The 21,497-nt window shown below is 45.3% G+C and overlaps 2 protein-coding genes across 3 annotated transcripts; one reads left to right on the top strand and one right to left on the bottom strand.

The window, feature by feature from the left end:
* Positions 1 to 9,550: 9,550 nt before the first annotated feature.
* Positions 9,551 to 21,039, bottom strand: CDC20B (cell division cycle 20B). 2 transcript variants are annotated; one of them, XM_083703746.1, is made up of 4 exons: positions 20,268 to 21,039; positions 19,395 to 19,466; positions 16,230 to 16,301; positions 9,551 to 10,676 (listed from the first exon to the last, which is right to left on the bottom strand). In XM_083703746.1, the coding sequence occupies exons 1-4, from the start codon at positions 20,328 to 20,330 to the stop codon at positions 10,431 to 10,433; spliced, it is 453 nt and encodes a 150-aa protein (XP_083559872.1). In that variant the 5' UTR covers positions 20,331 to 21,039; the 3' UTR covers positions 9,551 to 10,430. The 2 variants fall into 2 exon arrangements, with proteins under 2 accessions (XP_083559872.1, XP_083559873.1); XM_083703747.1 differs by having other exon boundaries at positions 20,279 to 20,551.
* GPX8 (glutathione peroxidase 8 (putative)) lies at positions 12,298 to 15,147 on the top strand. The gene is made up of 3 exons (XM_083703726.1): positions 12,298 to 12,565; positions 13,654 to 13,915; positions 14,574 to 15,147. Exons 1-3 carry the CDS (start codon positions 12,335 to 12,337, stop codon positions 14,735 to 14,737), a joined length of 657 nt encoding a protein of 218 aa, XP_083559852.1. The 5' UTR covers positions 12,298 to 12,334; the 3' UTR covers positions 14,738 to 15,147.
* Positions 21,040 to 21,497: the final 458 nt, after the last annotated feature.

Below are 21,497 nucleotides of genomic sequence, written 5' to 3'. Positions count from 1 at the left end.
AAAGTAGGCGAGCGGTGCTTCTCTTCCGTCTGGAAAACGGTGACTAAAGACAGCACCGATGCCAAAAGGTGAGGCGTCGCAGGCAAGGACCAGCGGCCTGGATTCACTGTACTGTACCAGCACACTGTCTGATGAAAGGAGAGCCTTGACCGCGTTGAAGGCCGCCGTCTCCCGATGACCCCAGGCCCAAGGCGTCTTTGTGCTAAGGAGTCGGTGAAGAGGCTCAGCCACTGTGGCTTTGTGGGGCAGGAACATGTTATAAAAGTTCAGCAGCCCCAGGAATGCCTGCAACTCCGTCTTGTTCTTTGGGGTGGGGGCCTGCTGGATAGCGCGGATCTTGGATGTGGTCGGGTGAAGGCCGGAGGCATCGATAAGATAGCCCAGGAACTCTACCTGTGGAACGGCGATCTGGCACTTTTCCCTCTTTACCTTGAGCCCGGCCTCTTGGAACCTGGTCAGCACGGCACGGAGGCGCTCGAACAGCTGCTGGTGTGAGTCTGCAGACACCAAGACGTCATCAAAATATGGTACCACGCCCGGAAGCCCTTGCAGGAGATGCTCCATAAGGCTTTGGAAGATGCCAGGAGCCACACTCACCCCGAACTGCAACCGGCAGCAACGGAATGCCCCCCGGTGGGTGACGATCGTCTGGGCTTCAGCAGTGGCATCATCGACGGGCAGTTGTTGATAGGCTTGGGCAAGGTCCAGCTTAGCGAAGACCTTACCCTCACCCAGGGAATGCAGCAGGTGTTGGACAACAGGAACCGGATAAGCGTGCTGCTGAAGTGCCTTGTTGATCGTGCACTTGTAGTCAGCGCAGATTCTCACCGACCCATCTGGCTTGACAGGCGTGACGATGGGGGTTTCCTACTTGGCGTGGTCAACCGGCTCCAAAACTCCTTGGGCGATCAGTTTGTCCAGTTGTTCGTCCACCTTAGCCTTGAGAGCAAAGGGAACCCGGCGTGGCTTTAGCTTGATGGGGGCGACTTGTGGATCAAGGCTAAAGGAGATGGGCGTACCTGTATATTGCCCCAAGGTGCCGTCAAAAACCTCGGCAAAGTCTTTGACCAGACCCTCAGTCTCTGCGTTAGAGATGCAGTTGATGCCGGTGACTTCCAGGCCGAGGGCATCAAACCAGTCTAGCCCTAGGAGGCTTGGCCGCTGACCTTCGACAACCACCAACCGGAGCACGCCCGAAAAATCCTTGAAGGCGATCCGGAACCGGCCAACGCCTACCACGGGAATGTCGTTTCCCTGGTAGTCTCTCAGGTGTACGTGGTGAGAGTCGAGTTGCCTTTTGGACACTCTGGGTACTAGTCTTTTGATGGTGCTCCATGACACGATGGACAGGGCAGACCCGGTGTCGATCTCCATGTCACATGGAGCTCCTTCAATGAGCACCGTGACGTTCAGCTTGCGTCGCGTAGGCGAGTCGGTTTGGCCAATCGTGGTTCCAGACGGGCAGCGGCAGTTGGTGAGAGCGAAACAACTTTCCTTGGCAGACTGGAGTGAAGACTTGGACTTGCGAGTCGATGAGGGGGGGGTGTCAGACGGAGCCGATCGGCAGACCTTAGCGATGTGGCCCCTTCTGGAACACTTCCTACAGATGGCGTCTCTGAATCGACACTTGGCACGGGAATGGTTGCCTCCGCAGCCGGCACATTCCGGTTGGCCCTTGGACTTCTGTTGGAACTTCCTGCGCTCCCGCTTTGTCTGGTGCACATCATCGTCTTCACTGGAGGATGCCTCATCACTGCTGGCCTCTTCATGATGCACCGGAACTGGCTCCCTAGCAAGACGCAGGCTGCTGGACTTGCGGATCTCCTGGGCGGAGCGTTCAGCAGCTTCTGAGGCCACAGCCTCCTCAATGGCTTTCTGTAGCGTGAGGTCTGGCTTGGCGAGGAGACGCTGTTGCAGATGGATGTCCCGGACCCCACAGACGATTCGATCCATCAGGGCATCGTCTAAGTCTCGGAACTCACAGTGCATTGCAGCCTGTCGCAGGGCGGTGGTGTAGTTGTTGATTGACTCCCCCTCTGCCTGGTTCCGGTGGTAGAATGCATGGCGGGCAGCAATCTTGGACGGCTTTGGTGCGTAGTGGTTGCGGAGCTTTTCTTGGATCTGTCCCATGGTGTTGCCTGGACTGCTTCAGGCGCAACCAATGCTCGGGCCGTCTCAAACACCTCAGGCCCACAGAGGCTGAGGAATAGGCCCCGCTTCCGATCCTTTGATACTGCTGTCAGCTCGTTGGCTTGGAGGTAGCAGTCGAACTGAGCGAGGTAGGAGTCCCATGATTCAGAGGCTGGCGCAAACGGCGGTAGCGGCACAAGTGAAGCCATGATTCTGATGCTGGCGTGAAGGGCGATGGATGGAACACAGTGCTCTTAGCCAGAACAGTCAGCTCTGAATTGGTTCTGTCCAGTGATTTCACTCAGTGATTTCGCTCTGTGACTCAGTGATTCAGCTCAGTTCAGAGGCTGGCCGCATCTGGCTGTGCTCTGATGTCCATCAATCCCATCCTCGTCGCCAGTGTTAAGTTGTGGGTTGACATAACAGACGGCACAGCGATTTCTCCAAGTAGCTCTTTATTTTGTAAGCTGGAATAGAACTGACTGCAAACAGCTCAGCCGGCCTGCTTTTATAGGCAGCCGGCTGTCAACATTGTAGCAACAACAGCCCAGAGTTTCCCGCCTAAAATAACTGACGCGGACCTGAGTGAAAACTATCTACAGACCTGAGTGAAAACTATATACAGTATCCCCCTGCTGGCCCAGGGTGAAACTTCACTACATAACAAAATCCATCAGATTTTGGGGGGTATGCGTCTTAGTTCTGGCACTTATTGATGGTTCTTAAGTTTAGCTAAGCTGTCAGAGTCATACAGTGATCCATTTCTCCTCTTTTGAAATAAAACATTAATCAGGTATCTAGCGACTGCAAGGGATCTACTTGTATCTTCGTCGTTTAATAAGTATATTATTTGGGCTTCCTGAGGTCCGTCAGCAAATCTCGATAAATATGGGGCCAGAAACTTGGACCGTGAAGCCGAATGTAATGGACAACAGATATGATATAACGATTCTATAAATCCACTTTTACAGTCACAGAGGAGTGAGATCTGTCCGTTGGAGAGTCTTACCCAACACGTTCAGGGGCGCCGACTTATAAAAAATATTGGGGGGGGCCATACCGGGGTCCTGCCCCGGGAAGTTTTCTAAATTTTAGATGAAAATTAGTGAGTTTTAAAGTTTTTTAAAAGTATTTTAGAGTCATATGATCAACATTAGAACCCCGAAAACTCGACTCTCTATAACTCCACACTCCGGGAAACTCGACAAGCCTGAAACACTTTTTGGCTTTGAAAAAAGAAACAAAACATAAACACGCACGGTATTTTCGTAAAAAGCTAATTTAATTTACAGTAACAATTATGCTTATAGACTATTACAGAGCAGTGAATATATAGCTCTGAAAAGACTGAAATGATATTTAAATAAATCCTAAACTATCATTAAAAGAATAAAACATAAAATATTGCTGTCGCACAGTAATAGCACTTTGATTAATAAGTGAAATAGCTAATTTAAGCTTACTTTGAATAAGGCTGAGGGTTCATTAAATAAATATAATATCTTAAAGTTAATGCTTTAATACAGTTAATAAAGTTAATACAGTATGCCTAATACTGTATGTAAATACTGTAATACTGTATGTAAATAACGGGCTTTAATTGGGTCTTACACCCTAAAAATATTTAAGTATTTGAAAATAACTAATACAGTACTATAGTAATATAGAAATACAGTACTAAACTAGTACTAATATTTCAAAACTGAAAATTTAACATTCTGTATGTATTTAATTCTCTATTTTATAAAGATTTTTAATCTCTGACAGTGAGTTTGGAGTAGCCCAATGCAAAAATCCTGAGGATCCATGTGGATCCATGCTTTGTAACCACGTTTTTGCACCACTGTGACCCTAGGCAACAGTGGGTGCGTGATTTTTTTGGTGCAAGATGTAGCCATGGACATGCTATATGATCTGATGGTGAATTTGGGGTGACCCAATGCAAAAATTCTGAGGATCCATGTGGATCCGTGCTTTGTAACCACGTTTTTGCACCATTGTGGCCCCAGGCCACAGTGGGTGCGTGATTTTTTTGGTGCAGGCTGTAGCCATGGACATGCTATGTTATCTGATGGTGAATTTGGGGTGACCCAGTGCAAAGATCCTGTGGATCCATGCTTTGTAACCACGTTTTTGCACCATTGCAGCCCCAGGCAACAGTGGGTGCGTGATTTTTTTGGTACAGACTGTAGCCATGGACATGTAATGTGATCTGATGGTGAATTTGGAGTGACCCAATGCAAAAATCCTGAGGATCCATGTGGATCCGTGCTTTGTCACCACGTTTTAAATGGGGAGGGAAGGAAAAACACAGAAGGGACAAGAAGCACAAGAGGGGTGTGCGGAGAAGCAGCTGGCTAAGAATGCAGGGGAGGAGTTTAACGGGGTGGGGGGGAGGAAAGGAAGGCAAAAGTCCCCCCCCAAGCCAGCCCCCTCTCTCTCTCTCCCACCTGCGAGTCCCTAGAGCACGGAGAGGAGGAGGCGGTGGGCTGGAGCCTGCACGCAGTGTGACTAGGAAAGAATTAGAAGGAAGGACTCGATCCTTTCCTTAACCCTCTGCTTGCCAAGAGGGCAGGGGATTCCCTGCTCTTTGTTGAGTTTGAGCAAACTCAGCAACAGAAGCAGGTGGGCAGTAAGACCCTGAGGCAGAATGCAGGAAAGCAGCAGCTTCCGCCTTCCCTCCGCCCGACCACCCAATCTTATTTTTGCCTGATTTTTGCCTATTTTTGCCCCTGCGCTCCAGCGAGTCAGCTCCAGGGACCACACATTCGCTCAATAACACGCACAGACATTTCCCCTTACTTTTTAGGAGAAAAAATCTGTGTGTTATAGAGCGAAATTTACGGTAATAATTTTCTTAAATTATTGGGGGGGCTCAGCCCCGCCAAACGAATTTTTGAGGGGGCTCGGGCCCCCTCAGGCCCCATGGAGTCGGCGCCTATGAACACGTTTGATGGGAAAACATTGAATCTAGCCTTTATAAAGGCATACCTGTGCGTCACCACAGATAAGGTAGTTAAATAAGATGGAAGTTTCGTTGGTGGTGTTAAGCCAAGGTTTATCAGCGAACAGGTGCCACCACCTGTCGCAATATTAAATTGTAAATCCATCTCCTCTAATTTGTGAGTTATAATTCTCTTGGCAGAAATTAAATCCAATTTTAATAGTTTAGATGGAGATAGTCCTAGGGACTCAAGTTTCCCATGTATTATTTTTGCCCAGGGGCTAGGGAAGTCATCTCTCCAGAGACACTGTATCAAGTGGAGATTTGGAAGTTTATGCCATAATGCCAACCAGTAACAGAGGATGCATTTCCATAATGTGGTTTCTAGAGATGTAACATTTAGTTCCAGTCGTTTAGCAGTATTGCTTACACACCTGGGTAATTTTAGCAACCTTCTTAGAAGCTGGTTTTGGATTACCTCCAAATGGGTTAGATTAACAAAAGACCCCCATATTGGGATTGCATATGCTATTGTTGCAATCACCTTTGCCTTGAAAACTTTTAACACTGATGGAATATGGAAAGCCCCATCTGAAAAGAAAAAACGCAGTAGCACAAAGGAAAGGGCTTTAGCTCTATTTAATACATATGCCAGATGGACCTTCCAGCCCATGTTGTGTTGGAGAAGGACTCCCAAGTACTGAAATTTAAAGACTTGGTCAATAGCTTTTCCGTCTATTCTCCAATTATAGGTTTTTCGACTCTTGGTGAAAATTAGGACTTTGGACTTAACATGGTTAATTGTAAGAAAATTTGATTTGCAGTAAACATCGAAAAATTTTAATGCCCTCCTAAGGCCAACTCTTGAGAAGGATAGGATCACTGTGTCGTCTGCGTAGAGTAGAAGGGGGCAACAGTATTGGGCAAGACGGGGGGCGTGGATCGTTTCTTGAGAATCTATCAGAGGCGCCCTCATATCACTTATAAATAGATTAAAAAGGGTCGGAGCAAGGATACATCCTTGACAAACACCTCTATTGATAGTTACTGAATTTGAGAGGTCGCCTGCCGGAGTGATTCTCACCCTAGCGGCCGATCCGTCATGCAATTTAGTTATTAGCCACAAAAGTCTTTTGTCTATTCCCCATCGGGCTAATTTTCCCCAAAGTAATCCTCTGGGGATGCTGTCAAAAGCGGCCTTTAAATCAATAAAGGCCACACAAAGTTGGCCTCTATTTGGGGAGGAATATTTCTGGGCCACTTATCGAGCATCCTTCTGGCCTAGTTGCTTCTGCTTAGTGGGACTGAGAAGGGGAAGAGGCAAGATGGTGTAGTGAAAACACACCTGCAGGAAACAACAGATTAACTTCACTGTAAGGTTTGCACCGCATTGACTTTGCCACCGCCTCACCCTTCCATGCATGACTTGTGAAGAAACTCAACCAAATTGGGGAAAAGATAACAGATCACCATTTTCATTTCACATAGATCTGTAGATAACAAGTTCCCACTGCATTTGAGCTCAGCAGAAACCAAACTAGAAAACGAAACTAACATTGAGAGTCACTGTGTGAGTTAACAGTATGTGGACTCAAATAAACACAAATGGAAAAATCAAAGTCTTTATTAGCAGCAAATACCATGATTAAGGCAACACTTTCCCCAGGCACCCTAATATTGGGAATTGCCACTGCACTGTGAATGCCCAGTTCACATGATACGCTTCTTGAGGCAAATGTGAAACTCATGTAGTGGCATGAAGGGAATTTTATATGAGAACTTAACTTTCAACTTAAACACATATTCCTCACTGGTATGCTTTGTCAGGAATCCCTCAGCCACAGCCTTGCTTTGTCTTGAAAGACTGGCTCACCAAAGGCCGTTTGATTCTCCCTTGGACGCAGCCTTCCTGGAACCCTTCAAACAGGCAGCAGGAAGAGACTACTGGCTTCCTGTCTGGTCCCAGATCCAGCAAAAACTCCTTGGTAGCTCCGTCAGTAGAGAATGAGACGCTTAATCTCAGAGTTGTGGGTTCGAACCCCATGTTGAAATGGAGTCTCCAGGCTGACTAGAATCCTGAACAGGAGCACTCCACACTGCAACATTTTGTTGCAAATGCCATATTCCCTTGAGAAAAACAGTACAGATTTGCTTAATGCTTGTAAATTCTGTATTATAATCCGAGAAGAAGGTGGAGAAATGGACAAGCCTTGGTTTTTAAGTCCCATTTGATTTCTGTTGAAGTTACTTTTGAGTAAAATATACAGTGGTACCTCAGGTTAAGTACTTAATTCGTTCCGGAGGTCCGTTCTTAACCTGAAACTGTTCTTAACCTGAAGACCACTTTAGCTAATGGGGCCTCCTGCTGCCGCTGCACCGCCAGAGCACAATTTCTGTTCTCATCCTGAAGCAAAGTTCTTAACCTGAAGCACTATTTCTGGGTTAGCGGAGTCTGTAACCTGAAGCGTATGTAACCTGAAGCGTATGTACCACTGTATGTTGAACTGCAGCCCAACAGTCCTCCTCTAGATGCAAGCACCATAATCCTGTAACTGAACTATTGCAAGCATAGCTGAGGGGTACCAAAAGCTTTTCAGCCATGGATTCTAGTTTTTTAACCAGCACCATAACTTGTAACAGGACAAACTTTGCTGATTCGTTTTTTTAAAAAGTGACTTAGTATTTGTCGGGTCGTCCCCTAAAGACTGGGCGACTCACCTCTTTAAAACACTGCAACAGCAAGGGAGGGTATAATCCTGTGCCTCTCATACCATTGTTTCAGTAGTCCCTTCATCCCATCTCCTCTCCCAGAAGTGGTGCCAGGACTTTAGGGTCCCACTCTGCAGACAGACCACAAGGGCTCACAATAATGAACATTACCATCTAACAACAGGGCCCTATCAGACCACATCTTGGCATCTGGAGACAGCAGAGCCTAAATTTATTTAACTGCCCTACTGTCTCCAACTACCAAGGGGGCAAAGTTACAGCGCTGCTGGCAATAGCAGACAGAAGAGGGTGGCAAGAGGAGGGTCAGTAAGGGAGGAAAGATGGGCGGTTGTGTCCTCCCTCAGTGCCTAGGAGCTTATGAAGGGAAAGGCACCGCTTTCGGAAGAAGAAGACCCACCAAGAACAGTGCTCAGGCAGTTTGGTGTGTATAAGAGTAGGGGCAGTGAACCTCAGTCCTGGGGACCAAATACCAGGGCCAGCCACCCATGAGGTGAGGTGAGGTGACAGCGGCAGCTGATCCCAATGTAGATTTTTATTCAGGGCCAGCCCACCCATAAGATTAAGTGAGTCAACCGCCTCAGGCGTCAAAATCCACAGGGGCAGCTGTTCCTAAGGTAGATCTTTCTTCCTCTCTTACTACTGAGGTAGATCTTCCCTCATCCTTTCTTCTTCAGCAGGGAAGAAGAACCATTTTGGGGTCTGCCTCAGGTGCCAAAATGTCTAAGGCCAGCCCTGCCTCCAACCCTCTACATCTTTGCTCTTAGGACCCTCCGTAGGCCATGTCTGTTATGTACTGAAGTTCTCACCCTGGGCCAGCAGGGGGATACTGTAGATAGTTTTCACTCAGGTCCACATATGCAAATAAGGGATTGAAAGTGACGTTCAGTGATTCGATAGTTACAGAAAGTGGTTACTGCTGCGTTGTAGTGGAGCTCTATATAAGCAGGTTGGCTGAACCCTTCAGTTTAGTTCTGTTCTGGCCTGTGAATAAACAAGAGCTGATTGAAGAATCACTGTGTCATCTGATATGTTCACCTACAACTTAACAGTGGCCCCTCTCCTCAGCCACACTTTTCACTGGCCCCACTCTTTGTCCTCCTCAACTCTTTTTGCCTCACTGGCTGTGTCCATGAACTCAGATAAGGCCTTCTTGGATGGAGAGACAGCGCAGGTGGGTGTGCAGTGACCTCTGACTTCCATATGGCTGGAATGTAGCCTACAGTAAGAGCCACATCTATTGTTCCGAACGCTTTTGCATCTGGTCCCAGGCAACTCCCGGCAGGTTGCCCACAGCAGGCTGCAGCCCCGAGGCTGAGAAAGTTTCCCCACCCCCCTTTCTGTGGCGATTCCATCTCATACGCAAATCATAGTTCCACCCACATTTCTCATGGCGCTTGGCTTTCAGTGGCTTTTGTGGTTCATCTTGAATACAGACTCTTCAGAAACCCACCCAGCCCACCTTTGGCAAATGACAGTTTAGCTTGTTCCAGCTATGACAGTGCACATAAGTGCAAAGGACTTGCTTCCTGGCACAGATTAACTGGAGAAGTATGGTACTTCTAATTGTGTTTTAAGGATGTTTGTGTCAAGTTTCAGGAAACTGTCAGGAGATGAAGATGCAGGTTTTCAGGAACCTGGTCTTTAAATATCACCTTGAGACATGTGGAAGGTTGTTGTTGTTGTTGTTGTTGCTGTTAGACTAGTAATAATATTAATCAGGATGTGCCAAGCTGGTTGAGTTCTATTTGTTCGGTTACACCAAAGCAATGTTAGGCTTTAATCACCTGTTTTGTTCACTGTCAGCTGTAGTTGCATTGTTGAACAGTTTCCCCATGTTACCAAACTCAGCTTACAGAGACCGAAAGCAGAGATCTGTCCTTTTTTGTGCATTGTTTGATCCATAAATTGTTATTTATTTTCCTACAATTTAGCAAATTCAATTCAGTTTCAATGCAACATTCCCTTAAAATTTTGACTTCCCATCCTTCCATGACATTTCTGTTTAAATCCTTTATCTACCGCCTTAAATGTAATACTTATTTCTATAACATATATCCTACATTACATTCCTTTATCATTCCTTTGCTTATATTTGCAGTCCTTCCTGCGATTTCATTTGACTATAGCATTTTCTCAGAGTCTGAAAAGGATCTCCACTCTTCCACAAACATTTCACCTTTTTTGGTCTCTTATTTTTGCCGTCAGTTTCGCCATCACCATACAGTCCAAAAGTTTTAAAGTCCATTCCTCTTTTGTTGGAACCTCTTCTTCTTTCCATTTCTGCACTTACGGAATTCTGCCTGCTGTGGTAGCATACATAAACAATCTAACCAACTTTTTGGGACCTCCGCCCTGTATTATTCCCAAAAGAAATGTGTCAGACTTTTGGGGATCACAATTTTAAACATATTCTTCTATTCATTATGTATCATTTCCCAAAAGCCTGTCGCTTTTCTACAAGTCCACCACATATGAAAAAATGATCCTTCAGACTGTTTGCCTTTCCAGCATTTACTTGATATAGTCTTCTACATCTTGGCTAGTTTATTAGGTATTTATTAAAATACCACCTGTATATCATTTTCAAGTTTTTTGCATTTATTAATCTGGAGTTATGGAGTAATGACTAGAATAACCCCTTTACTTTGAGGGAATCACCCATCTCTGTACACTGACTTGGAACTGTCATGATTTTCATCAGATCAGGCCCATCATCTGAGGTAGAGGGACTCTCTGCAAAACTTTGCTCCACTTGGTTTCTGTTGCGTGACTGCTGCCACCTTGTGGAAATTGGGCTACTAGCAACTGGAGAAGATGCCAGTTTCTTCACAAGGGAACTTTTAAAATGTGAATAGGAAGTCTTGCCTGGAGTCTGTTTAAAACAAAAAGCAGTAAAGTGATAACAATGGTGATACATAATAGTTTATAAAGTTGCTTATATTTATTAAGCACACTATAAATTAATGGATTAGGTTTTGTGCAGTCAAATATTGTTTCAATAGTTATGGTTGTTGCTATTATTATTTATAGATTGGTTCCAGAGTAAGTCTGCACTTACCTGGAAATAAGACCAATTTAACTCAGAGGGATTTACTAGCCTGGTATAGAAACTGTGCTGTGAGTTAGCGGCATTTAGGTATCAGTGAAATAAAAATGTAAAGCCTGACAGGATAAGAGCCTTATTTGTCCCAGTGGGAATTAAGTGCAACTAACATTGGTTGCAATCCTGTATCTACTAACCTGAGGATAAGCCTCTTTGAACTTGATGGGACTTACTTCTGAGTAGACATGCCTGTGCTTGTTTGTTTACCCTGGATCCAACCTACTCTTTCTAACTGTTCAAGGTCCTTTACATACATTCTCATTAACATTAACAAAGCGATTTCTGAGAATCAGATTATGCCCACTAGTTCATTTGCAAGATGAGTAGACCAGTTTCTAATGAAACCAATCAAGAGAAGAAGAAGAATCATAGAATCATAGAATCATAGAGTTGGAAGAGACCACAAGGGCCATCGAGTCCAACCCCCTGCCAAGCAGGAAACACCATCAGAGCACTCCTGACATATGGTTGTCAAGCCTCTGCTTAAAGACCTCCAAAGAAGGAGACTCCACCACACTCCTTGGCAGCAAATTCCACTGTCAAACAGCTCTTACTGTCAGGAAGTTCTTCCTAATGTTTAGGTAGAATCTTCTTTCTTGTAGTTTGGATCCATTGCTCCGTGTCCGCTTCTCTGGAGCAGCAGAAAACAACCTTTCTCCCTCCTCTATGTGACATCCTTTTATATATTTGAACATGGCTATCATATCACCCCTTAACCTCCTCTTCTCCAGGCTAAACATGCCCAGCTCCCTTAGCCGTTCCTCATAGGGCATTGTTTCCAGGCCTTTGACCATTTTGGTTGCCCTCCTCTGGACACGTTCCAGTTTGTCAGTGTCCTTCTTGAACTGTGGTGCCCAGAACTGGACACAGTACTCCAGGTGAGGTCTGACCAGAGCAGAATACAGTGGCACTATTACTTCCCTTGATCTAGATGCTATACTCCTATAGAAGAAGAAGAAGAAGAAGAAGAAGAAGAAGAAGAAGAAGAAGAAGAAGAAGAAGAACAACAACAACAACAACAACAACAACAACAACAACAACAACAACAACAACAACAACTCTAATCCCCTGCATAACCATAGATCAGATGACAGTCTGGGAGAAAAATGTGGGGGAGAAGGGAAGCAAGAAGAAAATATGGTTTGTTGCCAAATTGTAAAACAGAAGGCATTGCATTTAAATGGAAAAGGGGATCTAAAATGCTGACTTGCTGTCAATAAATTTCTTCTAAAGAAAAAAAAAATCCAGTTTCTAGGCCCTGCAGCCTAGAACTTTAGGCAAAGTGTGGGCGGGGGGGGGGGGGGACAGGACACTGCCTGCCTTCTGGCTCCCTCTTCCACCTCCTTTCCCAAGCTGCTGCGAGTTTTGTGTTTCAGCTCCTCCTTCACATTCCAGGCCTGCTGAGACTTCCCCCAAAATCCTCCAAAATGGAGCCGCCTCTGCCTCTGCCTCTGCCTCTGCCTCTGACAGCGTGTCCTTTGAAAAGCTCGAGGCTGAAAACCAGGATTTTCATCATTTTCTTCTCTATGGTTTTGTTCACAGCCATACTGGGACTGCTGCAACTAAAGTACTTAAAGCCCAAAGTCAAAGACTTTTATTCCTTTGAAGTGATGGATCCGAAAGGCAGGGCCGTTTCATTGGAGAAATACAGAGGCAAAGTAAGTGACACGTATTTTGTTTCTGAAATCTTTGCATGGAGCGATTGTCCTTTCCGTGCATAATAATGACATTTTACGTCCTTTGAGATGCAGGCTGGTTGTAAAAAACAACAACACTGTGAATGTAGATTTATTTTAGCAGTTAGAAGAATACTGGGAGTGGGAATCCAAGTCTCCCGAGTACAAGAAACAGTTCATAATATTTGCTGGTGTAAATGGAGACGTTCTAACTTCCAACAAAGTAGTTTCAGCAACGGCAAGGTTTCTCCTCATATCAGATGCAATGAACATCTAGCACACAGAACAGCATCTGTTAGACTTGAATTCCCATTAGCCCCAGCCTGCACGGCCAACGTTCAGGGCAAATGGAAGCTGTAGTTAAGCAACACCTGTTGAACTACAGGTTTCCCGTTCCTGATCTAGCATCTACGGGGGGGGGGGGGGGAGAGACTGGTGCCTTCCTGTGCTGCTTGTGAGCCTTCCAGAGTCATCTGGTTGTTGTCAACAAAGGGTCTGATCCAGCTGGCCTCTTGGTCTGCTCTAACAGGCCTGTTTTTTTGTAAGTCATCAAAATGATTCTCTTGTTTTATTACAGAAGCTGCAAACGTCTGCAGAATCCAATGGCTAACTATTGTGAAATGCAAACAATTGATGAGTTTGATTCTTGGACTTTTTAATAGTCCCATTTCTTTTTTTAAAAAATGCATCTGTTACTGTCAACAATTGGATTTTGTTAACATTAGGAATAATCTAGCCAATGTATTTCAGTGAATTGAAGTTGGCTGATGGTTTACATAAACCCTGCAATTTCTCCAAAGTGGGGGAGAGCAGTCCTAAGCAGTAATCACTGGGGTTAATATTTTCCTTCCTGCAATTGAAGAAGTTTACTTTGTGGCAGCCAGTGGCTAAAACAATGCTGAATAGATGGATGGCTGTTTTTCTGCAATTGAAGCTAAGCTGAACATGTATACTTTTCCTACATTTAAATAACTGAGATGGTCAGAATGTAAAGCCATTTTATTAACCTCGGCATAAGCAGTCTCTCATCCTCTCTCTTTCTCACTGCCCTGTTTTCTGTCTCCCTGAAGGCGTCTCTGGTTGTTAACGTGGCTAGTTACTGCCAGCACACAGAAAAAAATTACATCATGCTGCAGGAACTGCATAGGGAGTTTGGACCATACCACTTCACAGTGCTAGCCTTCCCCTGTAATCAGTATGGGGAAACGGAGCCAGACACAAGCCAGCGGATTGAATATCTTGCAAAATCAAATTACAGAGTAACTTTCCCCATTTTCAAGAAAATAAAGATTCTAGGAAGTGAAGCATCGCCAGCATTTCAATTTCTAATAGGTAAGCATGTACAGTGTTACCTCTAGGGGGAAAGTGGACAAGAAAACATACAAAATGTGGTACTGGACACAGAACCCAGCTTCCCAAGAATCTTGTTTTTTTAAAACCACCACCAAGATTCTAGCCCTTAAGATGAAATCCTAACCCCACTGAATTGAGCAAAGAGGAGAGATGAGCAGAGATGTGGAAAGGCAGCTATGGATCGTGTGTTGATCAGCAATAATGATTAGCTCCTAGTTTCATATTACTGTAATTCATCAGGAGGAAGAATTTGGCAGTCCAGAGAATCAGTAGGAGCTAAGCACATCATTCCTATTGATCTCAGTGGCACTTTGACGCATCTTTTGGAGGCAGTACGCTTCAGAATACCAGTTTCTGAAAACGGCAGTGGTGGGCCGCTGTGAGAACAGGATGCTGGACTAAGATGGACCCCTGGCCTGAGCCAGCAGCTGGGTCTTCTGTCCTCTGTCAGGGATTCTTTAGCTGTGATTCCTGCATTGCAAGGGGTTGTGCTAGATGACCCTTGGAGCCCAACCCTACAGTTCTGGGATTCTAACATTCTTCTGTTCTTATAAGGGGGTTTTGTTTTTGTTTTAAAAAATCTGAATGGTGCCCCTTTCTGCTTGCAATACAAACTAATCTTGTGTTGTTCTTGCAGATTCCTCCAAAGCTATGCCTCGGTGGAATTTCTGGAAGTATCTCATCAGCCCAGATGGGAAAGTCGTGAAGTTCTGGACACCCGAAGAGCCCATAGAAAGCATCAAGCCAGATATAGCTGCTCTGGTTAGGCAAATCATTTTGAAAAAAAGAGAAGACCTCTGACAAAGCGGGTGTGCCTTTTGGATTCCACAGGGCAACATCTCTCCTCGGCCCTTAGTACATTCCTGCTTAATAATGGTAAAAGCTGGACAAGCAGTGGTTTTTCTTACTGGATAAAATTTTGGTAGCTTTCGAAAGAAAACTCTTCTGTTTAAGGAGCAGCTCTTAAACCACCTGAGCAAAGAGAAGGGTCAGGATGCTGTGCACTTCACCCAACTGAGCCCTGGATCTGGCCCATTGTCATGGATAATGGGAATTGTAGTCCCATCTGGAGAACCACATGTTCTCTACCCCTGTCCTAGAGGAATCAAAATAAGGTATTCTTTCTTTCCCAGCAGGTTGCTTAAAACACCGTTTGCCAAATAACTCAAGTAACACTATTTAATCCAATAATGAAAGTACAGCGTGAGAAATTGTCCTGCCATTGAATCATTCTGTTTAAAGCTGATAAAATCTAGCATTTTATCAACAACAGCAGGAAATGCATGCTCCATTGAGGGTGGGGTGAGGTGGAAGGGGGGGGGGTAACAAAAAAAATGTAAATAGTTTTTATGAAGAAGTTTTATTTTTAAAAAAGAGATAGAATAAGCCAAGTCTGTTTGGAGTGTTCTCTTCTATACACTGGTTTCTAAAATAATTTTCTATTACATGATGCACTATAGAGTAAACTGGAGCATACTGCTTAAGGGGGGGGGAGAGGGAAATGATAATTTTCCTACATACTAATAGCAAATTCAGTCTTGTGAGTGTGGACACTTATGAAACCAAAGCACCACTATCCACATACAAGAGGGAGGTCTCAGCAGGCTTGGAGGAACTCCAGAGTTTACAGAAATAATCGCCCAAATAGTTTTTGCGGGAGGAGGTAGGTTTCTAGCTAGGGAGACTCCTGATAACCAAACTGATAGGCGTGAAGCACCAGATTTGACCCAAGGTTCCCCATCACTGCTGTAGCACGACCAAGAAACAGAATTATGGAATGCGATCCTAAAAGGATGCAGGACTTCTGGTGAAAAGAGAGGTGGGGCACCCGTCAGTGTTTAGCTTGGCAAAAGTTTCATCTTACATTCTTCTGGGGGCCACACGGACAGGAACTGGTTTGGTGGTCAATATTTGGGGGGCCCAAGTGACGAGAGCAGTTTCAGATTCTACTCCAGTATTCACTCCAAAAAGGAACCTTTACAAATGAATGGACACCCTTTATCCCTACAGTTCCAATAAGAAATGCTGACTTTCAAAAGCTTCCTTAACACAGTCCTTTGCTGACAGATATCCTGCATGCCCTCCCCTCCACATCCCATGGTCATGGCAGGCCATTCATAAATACCAGTGTAAGAGCATAGCAAGTTTAACCATTAGTAAGTTCTCCTCTGAATACTACAAAAAAACCAAAAACTAAAAAGTGTAATAATTGTTTCTCTACTTTATTTTGCATGGAGAATGGTAGCTTACCAATACAGTTCATATTGGGAGTCCCATACAAAAGAATCCGTACCTCAGTTATTGGGAAATATTGATCATCCACCTGTGATGTTTGTCTCCTGTGCTGCTTGGTGTCAGTCATGTCCTGTATAGATAAGAATTATTTGGGCTTTTGGTAAACTCAGCAGTTCAAACATTTCACCCCATGCTGTTTGAACAGATGAAGTTAGCAATTGCTCAATATCACATCCTAATACAGTGGTACCTCAGGTTACAGATGCTTCAGGTTACAGACTCCACTAACCCAGAAATAGTACCTCAGGTTAAGAACTTTACCTCAGGATGAGAACAGAAATCGCGTGGCGGCAGTGGGAGGCCCCATTAGCTAAAGTGTTACCTCAGATTAAGAACAGTTTCAGGTTAAGATCCCCATCTCCTGTGTTGGACTCCCAAAGCCACAGCACAGAGATGGAAAACTTTTTTCCCAATTTGAGGACCACATTGCCTTTTGGGGGATGCATGCCAGTAGGTGGAGCAACAGGTGTGCCTCTTAATCTTTGTAAGGTAAAGGGACCCCTGACCATTAGGTCCAGTCGTGGCCGACTCTGGGGTTAGGGTTCATCTCGTTTTATTGGCCGAGGGAGCCGGCGTACAGCTTCCGGGTCATGTGGCCAGCATGACTAAGCCGCTTCTGGCGAACCAGAGCAGCGCACAGAAACGCCATTTACCTTCCCACTGGAGCGGTACCTATTTATCTACTTTCACTTTGACGTGCTTTCGAACTGTTAGGTGGGCAGGAGCAGGGACCGAGCAACGGGAGCTCACCCCGTCGCAGGGATTCGAACCGCCGACCTTCTGATCAGCAAGTTCTAGGCTCTGTGGCTTAACCCACAGCGCCACCCGCGTCCCTCTTAATCTTTGTAGAGTAGGCTATATTCCAGCCATGCAAAAGCCAGAGGATTTTACATACAATTCATCCATGCAAGCAAGAGGCATAATTGCAATTCAAGGACACATTCCAGCTGGGCCAAAACATTCAAGGACGTCACAGAACAGGACCATTAAGGGTGGGGCCTGGGGAGGGACCACTGCCTTGGGGGAGTCGAGAGGCCTGGAGAGTGACATTTGGCCCCGAAGCTTGAGGTTCCCCACCCTGGCCATCACTGTTATTTCTACTTTCTTCACTTTCACCATATGGCAATATATTCACTTCAGCAGACAAGTTAGTCTGGAAGGGATGAGTTAAGCAACTGGCCAGAGTTGGAAAGAGCAGGGAACAAATTCATAAAAGCCGACAGTTTGATCAGAAACAGACTATCTTATTGCAAGTTTTCACAACGCCGCAGGCACTAGTGGGTTTCCGCAGCAGTGGCCGTTAACGATCCTCTTCCATCAGAGACAAATGGAAAGCATTTAGCCTATGACGCATGGTCATGCAATGATATGGAAGTGTATTTAGTTGCTGGAATAGGTACAACAGCTAACTAATAGTACACTGCCAAGCCATCACACACAAACACACAGAAAGAGGTCAAACAGAATCAAATGGATATTCCAAGATGAGAGATGCCACATGAAACAACATCTCTTGTTAAAATAAACAGCTGTTTGGAAACAGTGCAAGCTTTTAGACCAGGCTTTGTAAACCTGGTGCCTTCCAGCTGTTTCGGACTGCAACTCCCATCACACCCAGCCAGCACAGAGGCTGGAGCTGATGGAAGTTGTAGTTTGAAACAGCTAGAGGGCACCAGGTTGTCAATGGCTGCTTACAATAACCTTTTTATGGCTGCCCAGTGCAGAAGTAAAACAAAATGGGATAATGAAAGGAATATTGTAGAGGGCATCAATATTAGGTGTCCAGTGCCCTGCATATATGGAAATTGATTTACTTTTAATGCAGCCATTGATATTGGGTAAGTTACATTCATTAAGATTAGATATATCCTAGTTCCCGGAAGCTGCCAAGCACTTCAAGGTGACCAGACCCATCCATAAAAATCACTTTATTCCTTTATTTTACTGTTGCTCTGAACAACTATGCTTGAAGAAGACTGTTGTGACGTTCAGAACTCTGCAAAGCAGCTAATGAGTGTGCTCAAATAATGCCAGAACATTTTCGAAGGTCTTACTATACAAACCCCTGCGGTTGTCCGATGATCACAATATGTGCCGTAGGCTGGCAGCTGAATGTCAGCTGGTGCCTTTCAGATATTCATCCAGCTAACAATACACTGCCATTCCACCACACACACAGAGAGAGACAGCTTCACAGCAGGGTCACTCCGACAACAGGGAAGCTGGGCAGAGGTGCAACGGGCACCCTCGTTGTATAGCTTTCTTCATATGCAGGCGACACACCTCTTTACCCCAGCCTTTTGACTATACACGTCTGTTTATGTATATAGATAGATTAGAACGCAACATTTTCTTCTGAATCATTTTAACTGATTTTACTACATTTATATCATTGACAGCTGCCTTAGGACCCTATGATAAAGAGTGGGTAAGACATCCAAAATATAAAAATAAAAAGCCACCCTGTTGTCAAGTTGGTTAAAGAATGATTTAGTGATTCTGACTGCAGAGCCAAGGCAATAGATCTGGAATTTTAAGCACCTATTTTAAAGCTGGGCATCCCAGTAGTGTTCACAAGGGGGCGCACTCCCATTACATTTACGGTGTTTGGGAATGCAACAGTATGGAGTGCAACCAGCAGCTGTAAAACAACAGGTATCCAAAACAGCCAGCTAGTACTGCACTGCCAAAGCGGTACATTCCTGTGTTCACATTCAGCGTCTGCTCCTTCTCACTTACGATGCAGAAATGCTTCTACCCAGTGCTCCTTTTTTTTCTTAAAAAAATGTGTAGGGGTTCTCTCATTTTGACATAAGAAAATCACCATTTTATAGTTCAAATCGGGGGAAATAAATACAATAAATGGACAAACGTACCAAGATTCACAAAATGTTTAGGGGTGTGCGTAGCCCTGCGTCCCCCCAGAAAAAAGCACTGCTTCCACCACCAAACATTCCCAACAGTAAATAGCCACAACCAACATTTATTCACTGTTAACACATTCATCTGTTTTGGCTCCTAGAACATTCATATAAGCTTATGCCAGAGGAAAGAACCACTAGGCAATGCCTATCATTTTCCATACTCTCTTCCGGAGGACACAAAAGTGCAGCAGACAATCAAAAGCTTGCAGAGTCAGTTCTGCAGTTTTATAAACACTCACCTTAGCCAGAATCTGCAAACTTAGGTTTCTGGTCTGTTGGAGGTTTGTCCCCAGAGTTCTCATTATTTTCTCCTAGAAAGCAAACGTACAGAGATGTTACAATAACGCTGCTCAACCTTTAGGTATCAGGTCTGAACCGTGCAGACTTCAGTTCACATTCTTGGTGACTTGTAGCAAACCATATGCTGCATTTGCCCAGGCCTAGTGACCTTTCGCATACACCCTCCCCTACATCTCATGGTGCAGGGGACAGCATTTCTGTATAGGGTTTTGTAAAAATAAAAAAAACCTACCCATCCTAACTAATCTGGAAGCACATCTTGATTGGGAAAGAGAATGAACTTCTTTGTGGCTGTGTAGCCTTCCATAACTTGCAATTTATTGTATTAGAATTAGATGGTCCTTATTTTTAAGGAACGCCGCATATACCCTAACAGACCCATCTTAATAATAATTAGAGGCACTGACCTTTATTTTCCCCCATCTTGGCCTCCAAAGGTTTTCTAACACGGTGATCTAATGTGTGTTTGCTCAGAAGTCAGTCCCACTATAGTTTTCCCCTAACATCATAAACTAATGTGGGTGTATTCAGAAATATGTTCATAAGATTGCACCCTTAATAGGTGAAGTTTTAATTAAGGCTGAAATCCTAACCTCATGAGGGGGGGGGGGGAAGCTCCACTGAATTCAAATAAGACTTACTTCTGAGCAGACACGGGTAGGATTGCAAAGCTGGCCGGTGCTTAATGCACTGAGCATTCAGATCACTCTACTGAGTGTTGAAATTAAAATTTTGCAGGATAAAAAGTAAATAAAAGATAGCAACAACAAAGTGATGGGGGTGCGGAGAGAGACTGAAGGACGTAGATTTACCCACAACACACTTTCATCCGTCTTGACCTTCCGGGCTGCGAATCTTTCTAACTTCCACTCCATCTCTGAAGAGGGACTTGCTGGCTTCTTACTTAGCTAGCTCAGCAGGAGCTGAACAATCGCTTCTTTCCTGATCCGCCCCCACTAGCTGGAATCCTCTCCCCCCCTACCCCCAGGCTAGAGGAATGAATGTTTCCAAACAACTAGAGGAGTTTCTGATCTTGCCTGCTGCTTCTCAAGAGGCTCTCCCGAGGCTGCCTTATTCTCCCCCTCCTCCGGTCTATGCCCACCTGCTGCTTGTCTCCGCAGAGAACCCCTTTGCTGCGTTACCCTATTCCCAATCTCCACTGAGGTCTCTCCTCGGTTGGAACCCTTTAAAGAGACGGAACAAGCGGCAAGTAGAGCGGGAATCCCTTGCCCCGACGCCTGATTGGCTGAACCGGTGTTCTGACGCAAGGAGGTTCCCTTCGTTGGAATGCGGCGGCGCGCAACGTTCGCCCGGACGGCGCGGCCCCCGCCTCCTCCTCTTTCCCTTCAGTCTTTTCTTCCGATCCCGGGCAAAGCCCCGCTTCTGCTGCACGACGCGGAAACTCCTCCATTGTTTGCCGCGGGGCCGCGCGGGTAGAGCAGGTAACAGCAGCGCCAAAGAGCGCGGCGGCGGGCAAAAAAGCGCGGAAGGGCCTGGCTCGCCCCCTTCCCCAACCGATCTCCTGGGAGAAGATTCCTTCCAGGCTGTGGTCCCCTGGAGGTGGCTGGTGTAACTTGAGACGCGATCCTAACAAGCCCCCACCGCGGCTGATTGGGGGGGGGGGGCGTTGTCTGAAAAGGGCAGCAAATTATTACTTCTTTTCTTTTCCAAGATTTTTATTGAACGTAATAATAAACATACAAGCATTGAATTTAAAAACATGAACACACAACCGGAGCACCAAAGAGAGGCACAGGCTGAGTTGTGCAAGGGACAGCACTGAGACTTTGGGCCTCTCCAGTCTGGTGTTTTATTGTGGGTGTAGCCTGCAATGTGTTCTTAAAGCAGAAATGGTGCATTAAATATTTTATTTTGTTGCATTTCTATATCACATTTTCCTCCAAGGAGCTCAAGGGGGTTCCATCGTTTTCCTCCTCCCCATTTTATCCTCACAACAACCTGTGGGGTAGGTCAGGCTGAGAGACTGTTACTGCCACAAGGTCACACAAGGAGCTTTGTGGCTGAGTGGCGATTTGAACTCA

This window comes from Podarcis gaigeae (assembly GCF_964106915.1).
Source record: "Podarcis gaigeae genome assembly, chromosome: 11".
Taxonomy (NCBI): Eukaryota; Metazoa; Chordata; class Lepidosauria; order Squamata; family Lacertidae; genus Podarcis; species Podarcis gaigeae.
This window is presented reverse-complemented; position numbering and strand designations above follow the sequence as displayed.

What these genes read in the sequence shown, in the direction of transcription:
- GPX8 (XM_083703726.1), top strand. Translation starts at nt 12,335, where the DNA reads ATGGAGCCGCCTCTGCCTCTGCCTCTGCCTCTGCCTCTGACAGCGTGT. An exon ending in TGGAGAAATACAGAGGCAAA is followed by an intron (nt 12,566 to 13,653) that starts GTAAGTGACACG and finishes GTCTCCCTGAAG; the next exon opens with GCGTCTCTGGTTGTTAACGT. An exon ending in AGCATTTCAATTTCTAATAG is followed by an intron (nt 13,916 to 14,573) that starts GTAAGCATGTAC and finishes TTGTTCTTGCAG; the next exon opens with ATTCCTCCAAAGCTATGCCT.
- CDC20B (XM_083703746.1), bottom strand. Translation starts at nt 20,330, where the DNA reads ATGGAGTGGAAGTTAGAAAGATTCGCAGCCCGGAAGGTCAAGACGGAT. An exon ending in CGGATGAAAGTGTGTTGTGG is followed by an intron (nt 19,467 to 20,267) that starts GTAAATCTACGT and finishes TTTGCTTTCTAG; the next exon opens with GAGAAAATAATGAGAACTCT. An exon ending in AATATTTCCCAATAACTGAG is followed by an intron (nt 10,677 to 16,229) that starts GTACGGATTCTT and finishes TGTTTTAAACAG; the next exon opens with ACTCCAGGCAAGACTTCCTA.